The sequence below is a fragment of the Castor canadensis genome, chromosome 6 (genome assembly GCF_047511655.1).
Source record: "Castor canadensis chromosome 6, mCasCan1.hap1v2, whole genome shotgun sequence".
NCBI classification, from domain to species: Eukaryota; Metazoa; Chordata; class Mammalia; order Rodentia; family Castoridae; genus Castor; species Castor canadensis.
Window position 1 is genome coordinate 82,854,159 of NC_133391.1, and position 8,482 is coordinate 82,862,640.

General features: G+C 42.3%; 1 protein-coding gene across 1 annotated transcript; it reads right to left on the bottom strand.

Annotated features, from left to right (window-relative positions):
- Positions 1-275: 275 nt before the first annotated feature.
- On the bottom strand, positions 276-5,923 carry Tslp (thymic stromal lymphopoietin). The gene is made up of 3 exons (XM_074077871.1): positions 5,824-5,923; positions 3,075-3,637; positions 276-1,071 (listed from the first exon to the last, which is right to left on the bottom strand). The coding sequence occupies exons 1-3, from the start codon at positions 5,921-5,923 to the stop codon at positions 961-963; spliced, it is 774 nt and encodes a 257-aa protein (XP_073933972.1). The 3' UTR covers positions 276-960.
- Between the last annotated feature and the right edge of the window lie 2,559 nt (positions 5,924-8,482).

Below are 8,482 nucleotides of genomic sequence, written 5' to 3' on the forward strand. Positions count from 1 at the left end.
ACTTAACATGTCCTGTTCACCTTTGCTTATTTTGTCTCTTTGAGACATGAGGAAATTTCAACAAAGGAAAGGACTGTTAGCAAAATTTAAGAAGATGATGCACTCCAATCATCTGTTTAAATATTTTCACCTACTAATCTCTATAAGATTTTCTCCTACTGGAAGGGTCACATCTGTAATGCAAGGGAGTGTAGTCAATGAGCTTTCAGTATGAGTGGAGGTAAAGAGCTGAAAATATGTATGCAAATTGCCTACTAACTAAATTTAAAAGACCATTTATAAGAAACAAATTTGAGAACTACTTTATTAAGAAATATATAGCACCAGTTACAAAACAACACTTTTCAAAAGTGCTCATAAAATAAATTAAAAATATATTATATAAGACTTAAAGTACACATAGTAGTTATAGCAAGGCACTTCTTCAGGATGTACTTGTGTATACCATTGCTGTCTGTTAGAAAATTTTAAAAACTTGGCTTAGAATCCTTTCGTAACATTTTGCCTGAAACTTCTTTCAGATTGCTTCATTATATTTCAACTACTCATGCACTCTGTTTTGCTTTTACTTTCTTTTATAAATCTTCTACCACTGCAGATGGAAAAAAATGCCTTTTAAACAGAGGCTTGGATGCTACTATCATTGAATTAAACTATTTTTTTGTAGAAAAAGTTCTCTTTCTTCCACTTTTTAATTTTCTTCTAGATGAGAATTTCTGCCACAAAGCCAGTCATCAATATTATAGACATTTCCCTTGGCATTGGGAGAATAGTACTTTCCCCTGTATTCAAAACAACCCCTGCATTAAACAATAACAATTTACCAAAAATAAGTTAAGACAACTCTAGTATTAAAATAATTATTAGTGGTCTTTAAAACGTTTCAGAGTTAACATTTTATCTACTTAAAAAAGATTAAATATTTTGCTGCCAGAAAATATGTCTGTGATGAAGATGGTTTTAGACTCCTGAAATTTGGCTGAAATGACGCCACCATCCTTGTATTTGTGAGGCTTGCTTCAGGCAGTTACGCGTGACTTCTTTTTTCTTTGTTTCCTGGGCATTACTTATCTGTTGAATGGGAGAATCAATAGTCAAAAATTAATTTTTACCACTTGTTGAGTGGCAAATTATGTCATCTTCTCTGTGCAAATCCATTTCTTAATGTGTCCTGGGGCACTTGCTTACTGCATGCTTATGTGTGCTTTCACCGGAGGGATGCTCTCTGTCTATCCTCTCATATACTCTTGCCTCCAGGCTAAGCTCTGCCTCCTCCACAGAGCCTCTGCTAATTGTTCTGACCTTTACTAGCTTTTCAGAGCATATGTCATTTAACTTGGCTCTCACTGTTATTATTATGTCATGGGTATTCCCCATAACACTGACTACAGTATATTATACTTGGGAAACACTGGATATTTGTTGCATGATTAAGTGAGTGAATAAATTGGTGACTTCATGATCTGTCTGACAATATAAATTCCCCAAAGGCAGGACCTATCCTTCATATCTTATGAAACATATTTCACTAAACCTGGCCTGTTATTTGAAATAAAAATGTTCCTGTTCCCCAGCCCCCACACATGTGCTGAAGTGGATTCTGGTTTATCCCTCCAGACGGATTACCCTTGAGTGTGACAGACTGAAACTCTTAAGTAACTAGTATTTGGATTGATAAGAGTTCCCTGGTTACTAAGCAATAATATTATAGTCATTATAAAATGTGCTAAGTCATGAGTAATTATTATTGACCTCAGACTTTCCCTTTAGGCTGTGAGGGGGCTGAAATAAATTTTTCCACACTCTCCCTTTCATACATGCTGTTCAAAGAACGTGATCAAGCCTGTACTCTGTGCTCTTCTTATGTGGATGGATTTTATTGTGGCCATCTATAGATTTGTTAGGGTCTCCTTAAAAGGAAGGCACAGAGCCAAATAGGTTTCTCATATGGCTGCAAAGCATTGAGTTTCTCACTCAGATTCAACCCAGGTAGCTTCAATCCTGACTTGATTGAATCCTGTGGATTCAATTCTCAGGCCTTAAATGTGACAGTCTTGGTTTTAGAGACATTCGGATCACAGATTAATAAAGTCCCCCAGGTTAATAAAAACATATATAGGAAACATATAATTGGCATTGTCAATCTTTGTCTTTCTTCAAGAAATCATGAAGATAAATTTTCTACTCTACTTGCCAACTGAATAAACTTAAATATCTGTTATGTGCCAGGCACTGTTCCAACTGCTTTTACATGTGATGACTCACACAATTCTCATAAACATCCTATATAAAAGTTACTAATATAATACTTATTTTGCTGAGGCACACAGAGACTAATTTGTCCAAGAGTTCATAGAAGTTTTGGGCTAGGAGTCAAAGTCAGGCAGTGTGCCTCCAGAGTTCCTACTCCCAATTCTCCACATCTTTAAAATTACACATTCATCCAAAGGTATGCAACTGCATGCACAAAAATTCCCCTCACAGCAATTAAAAGAAGTAGAGATTTAATGTACAAGGTAACATTTTAAGAAGCACACAATTACTAAAGGATAAGCCAAAACAGTGTTGCTAAACTTTGGGATGGACAACAATCTCCTAAAGAGCTCAATGGATTTTTTTTTTTTTGTGGTGCCTGGGATCCAGCCCAAGGCCTTGCACACGCTAAGCAAAGCCTCTACCACCTAGCTACATCCTCAGCTCCAGAAATGTTGATTTTGGAGGTCTGACTTGGGTCCCTGGGAATGAGCATTTTGAACAGTCATCTCTCATGCTCCAGCAGCCAGGGACATTCTGTCGTAGGAGGCTCACTAATCACACCTTGAAACACCGATTTAAGTTTAGATCCATAACACAGCCCCCTCCCACCAAAAAAATCAGAACCCTAGAGCTACGTTAAGTTTGGATCCAATTGTCACCCTGAGATGGACAACCTACAGCTTTCCCCTGGCTCATTTGCTCTTCAAAAGATAAATCCCTAATAAAAATCACAGAACAACTTCTGCAGTAAAACCCTAGCTTAATTAAAGGCTAGTCGGAAGGTATTAAAAAGCTAGTGTCCTATGTTTCGGGCTTACCTGAATCCCGGAGTAGCCCGGGCAATGGCGAGTAAGGGTAGCTTTGGTTTTCAAGGCGAAGCACTCCTTAGAGAGTGACGGGCAGCCACCGGTGGAGCTGAAGGTGTGGCGCTCGATTTTCAGGAGGCAATCTGACTGCTCACAAGCGGTCAAGTTCAGGAACAAAGGAGGAGAAGCCAGAAAGAAAGAAAGACAGGCGAGAGTTGGGAGGAATTGAGTGAGAGTGGCAGCGGGCGGAATGGGTAGAGGAGGAGCGAGAGACACACTAGTATGTCTCTTCTCAGTTAGAGCGAGGTGGGCACAACCGCGAGCGGTTAACAGAGCCAACCCACAGGAAGGACGGGCGTCGCTGGTGCCGCGCAGAGCACTGGACGCCAAGGGGAGGTCACCGCGCTCGCTCCGCCCCTGCTCCTTAACAGGAGGCTGTCGCTCGCCGGCTCCGAGCCGCAGCTCCCGACGCGGAGAGGCGGCGCCCCTGACCTCCTGCTCCCGCTTTCCAGATTGCCTTTCCTGCCTGGGGAGAAGGGCAACCTCTATTGGAACTCTGCTCCATGAAAGAGAGACTGGAACATGGACGAGAAATGCAGTCCCGAGTTGGGTGCAGGCCTGCGTTGGCGGCCCAGATGTCCTCTATACTGCGGGCTGGGGACTCAGCCTCTGCCTGGGGCTCTGCACATCGCAGAATGAGCCCTTCCCTCCCCGGAACGCCTGCCGTCTCTATGGGAGAAAGCCAACAGCTACCACTCTACTCACTAAGTTGTAACAGGGCTTCATTTGGTTGAACTTGGTCTGGAAGAAAACAGACAAAAAGGATAAAGTTGGCTTTTTGGGTTTTTTTGTTTGTTTTGTTTTGTGAAACTACTCCTGGCTGGCCTGGAACTCACTATGCAGCCCAGGCTGGCCTCTATTTTGCAATCTCCCTGAAGCTTCCAGACTGTTGGGATTCCTTCCATGAAGCCACCCACCATGCCCAGCAAGAAGGATAAAGATTTAAGTCCATAGGGAAAAGCATTCTTCAGCCCCTTGCTCCTAGGCCTTAAAGGTGCTCTGAAAGCAGTGAAACTGCACATCAAAGGATCCTACTCTCAGAAGAAGATACCCCCCCTCCTACAACCCAAGCAGGCACACTTGCACACAGCACTAACCACTTTGAGCAATAACACCATTCTCACTTCTGCCTTATAGGCATTCATGCATTCCAGACATGCACACTGCATCCAGAAATTTGGATTCAGGAAAATCATTACTACTCTACATTTCAAAAAAAACTTACACCTGATCCCATAAAAACACCCTGAAACATTTAGAACAATAGAAAGTGCTGAAACACAGCTCTGCTTTAGCTGCCTCCTTTCTTAGTGTTAATCTCCCAAGAATTCTCTCTCTTAGTCCTTCTGGAGCCCTTAGCCACTCTGATCTTTTTACTGCAAAGTAAGAGCAGCACTTTAGCAGAGGGTAGACTTTCTTGATGCTTAATGTGCCAGCTATTAGTATGTGCTTCTCTTCAGTCTTTGCATTTTTAGAATGCCAGTTTCTAGATATTCATTTTAGACATGGACATATTTGAATATCATTTGTAAAATTGCTTTATGAAGTAATTTTTCCCAAACAATTTTTTTCCTTGAAAGTTAAATTGTAATTTGTGTGTTATGCATACCTACTCTTCTGATGATAATATATTGTTTTACAAAAGCTTCTTCACTTACCCCATTGATACAGTCCTTCAGGGGAGGATAAATTATGTTCTGATATTCCTCTACAATGTTCTTGAAGTCACAGTTAGTGAAGTTGTAAGTTAGCACCAGCCCTACCAATTGCAAGATGAAGAGTTTCCTGAAAAAAACTGACAGAACAAATAGTAAGACATCGGAAAAATGTAGCTGGACACTCAATTTTACTCTGATTTCTCACTGAACTCTCCCACCAAGTCTGAGATCTGCAAGGCCTCTCCTGGCCTCTCTATTCTCAGTGCACAAGAGGCCCATATTCACCCATGTTGTCGCCTTGAGTTGGAGTCTCCCTGATCTCCAGAGCTTTCTGGCTCCATATATATAACACCTAAACGCCTACGGGCTCTTTTCTGCTGGGCCAATGATTTTCTTTGATGTCATTCTCTTTCTGTACAGAATTCTGAATTGATGATGCAAAAGAAAAAAAAAAAAAGAATAGGTCTAGCCAAATTGATGGAATTTTAACATTAGCAGAATCATCAGGAATTTCCCTCACCTTCCTCCTTTTCACTTTGCCCTAAGCCCTTGATACGGGCTTGAATGTGCTTTAAGAGATGGATAGTGATATCTTTCTCCTACAGGGCAGTTTTTTTGTGACTGATCTTTACTCCTGGGGGGCTGAGGGTTAGGGGGAGAAGGGCACATTCTGAAACCAGCAGTCACTTTAATGACTTGTTACCGATGCCCTTGCATCCTCCACACATCTGAACATTTCCTTTGGCCAGTTTCAACTAACGCTTTTCAGCTTCCTTGGCTACTGAGAAATTCAAGTGCTTGCTTATGCAATGCTTTGGAGGGTGGGTATGGCCTCAGGTTTGGATTGTGCTTCTACCTGAAAGTATTAAGTGTGGAATCATACATCAGATCCTGAGGGGCAGGAACTATGAGAAATTGGAATAAATGAGAAAAGGTCTAAGGGGGTCTCGTCCTCAAAAACTTTTACCAATTTCAGGAAAAGCACCTACTCTTGGTGGACGGGGCGCGGTTTCCTAGATCAAATGCGAATGGGTGTCAAGAACTTTCAAAAATCACAGTCAAGCGCCCAGCCGCTTTCACAGTTCCCTTCCGTAGGCCATTCTGGAATAAAGAGGCCACGCGAGTAACGCGGTAAGAGCGCATCGCCAAGACGCTGTCCAGCGCGCAGCAAACCCCGCGGCCGCGCACGCTGTGTTTTCGCGCTCCCTGTATGTCAGATCCGCGCAGTCCAGCCTAGACAACTTTCGTCACTTCGGGCCTGAGTCACCGCACCTGTTTGCGGAATAGGAGAAACGGCGAGATGATGGCGGGCTCGGATGTGTACTCTCAACCCTTGCAGATCCCGGAAAAGGAGTTTAGGAGCAGCCAAGTGAGTCAGGGAGGGCTCCAGAGAGGATGTTTAGTGGCCTTCTGAACTGCCGCAGCGCCAGTAACAGGGCTAAAGGGCGGGAAGGCAGACGTCTACTCAGCTGTTGGGATGAACCCCACTCCGCTGGATCTTAGCCAGCGCCTCCCCCAGTCCTCTTTATACCCAGCTCACTCCCCCCTCCCTTGCGTGTCAGAGCCTGCTTTGCCCTCATTGGTCCATGGGAAGTTCCTAGGAGTCATCGCCCAGAGCCTCTGAAGTTGGGTACTCCACATGAATCCCTGCAAATGTCACAAGCCACATGGCGCCTGATAACAAGATCAGGGAGTGAAATGCGGGAAAAGCATAGATTGAGAAAAGTGAGCTGGACGTGAATTTTTGTTTTTTGTTTTTTTTTTTCCTAGAAGGCGTGCAACAGCTGTCACAATAGAGCTGAACAGAGGTTGTAGCACTAGCAGAGTGTTGAAAAACCTCTGATATTACCGCAGTTTTTAAAGATGGTTCTCCCTCCCCCCTGGAACTCTACAAGTTTTGAACTTAAGCCGTGGTAGCGTCCTCTGGGATGCAGAGTCCAGTCCCTCTCCCCATCTCGAAGTTCTCAGAGTGTTGTGGGATGATGTGAAAGCCTGATTCATCTGTTGTTACATCAGGGATGATTCTGGGCAGCAGCTACACATTGAATGGCAGATAGACTGGAGATAGACTCAAAGTGCTACACTTAGTTGGGATAATTCCTTGGAACAAAGGAAAGGGCATAGTGGCTGCTTCTGTTAAGCTCACTGCTCCCTCACTGGCCTTCTTAATGTCTTGCTGCAGAACCAGAGAGTGATGACTGATGGAGACAGGGAAGGCAAAAAGCAGCCCAAGCAGAAGTTTGGCTTGCATTCTTCTGGAGGTATAACAGACTGCTTTTGTTTCTCCTTTAAAACATTGTCTAAGATCTATATGGATCTTTGTAGAGACGAGCAGTCAAGGTGCCTCCTCATCAGGGATCCTGGAAGGCATCTCTTTGTGAAGTGCATTGCTAAATATTTGTTCCTGTGCCACCTTCCCATTCCCCCCCAATTTCCTTACCTGTAATTGTGTGTGATCCCTTGGGTCATTTCAATTACCTTGCTTTTCTGGTCAAAACTTTCTGGTAGACTCACAGTTGCTTCAAAATGTTCAATCTTGCCACCCCCTTGGCTTTAAACTGTCTTTCCAGCCATATCCTTTTCATTCTCCTAGGCTCCTGTCCAATAGTATCTGAAGGTAATTTGCTCTAAACATGTCCTGAGATTTCTTCTTCCCAACCTCACATCCTCAGGTATTGACTTGAGTCATTCAATGATTATCTCATTTGGCTTTTCCCCAAAAACTGGTCTCTTGTCTGGATGTGACTTCACTATTCCTGAAGCAGTGTTTATTTGGAGCTTCTCTTTTATGGTGTCCATAGACTATGTAACACTTCAAAATTGTTTTCCAATCTTATCTTTTTAATTATATTCTGAGTTCCTTAAAAGCAGGAGATGTTTTATAATAATTTGTTCAGTATTGGCTTACTTTTTCCAAAAGCATTTGATGTTTCTTGGAATAAATACCTTGCTGTCAAAAGGTAAGAAACAGTTAAGATAAGACAAAGAATGGAACCAAAGAATGCAGGGAAATTCATAGAACAGTATTATTAAGAACTAGAGAAGTAAGACTATTGAGCTCAAAATTAAGGACTGAGCTTTCAAACCACCACAAAAAATGGTAGACTATGACAGGCTCTACAGCATGCACATTCATCAGGGGAAGCTAATTTTCCTTAGGTCTTAGGTCATTGTCATAATTGCCACAGGGTTCATTCAGGCTTAAGTACTGCATGTTATATATAGTCAATCCATCTTCAAAGGCTGAAGCATATTAACCTTCTATGAAGATCATTGTCAGGAAACATGTTGCTTCCTATTGAAAGGAGCTTGATATAAAGATTTCTTTTTCTAGCTTACCTTCCTGGAATCTACTCATGCCTCAACTGGAGCAACCATTCACACCAAGGCATTTTTGTGGAAATTCCTAGTGGTCTGAAAAGCTTCCTGTTTTAATGTTTCCATGTGTTCATATGCTGAAGGTATGAAGTATATCTACATGTGTAGTTTGGAAAATCCTAGGCTAGATTAGGGATAGTATGTCTTCTGTATGGTAGGAAGTAGAACTGAAATCATTTTGTAGCACTTTGTGATTGCTCATGGAATTTAGGCAATCCTCTCACCCATGAGATGGGCCAGAAACTGAACCATGACATAATCCTCTTTTCTCCAACCCTTACAAGAAAGATCTGTTATTCATTCATTCTTTAATATTTTTATTTC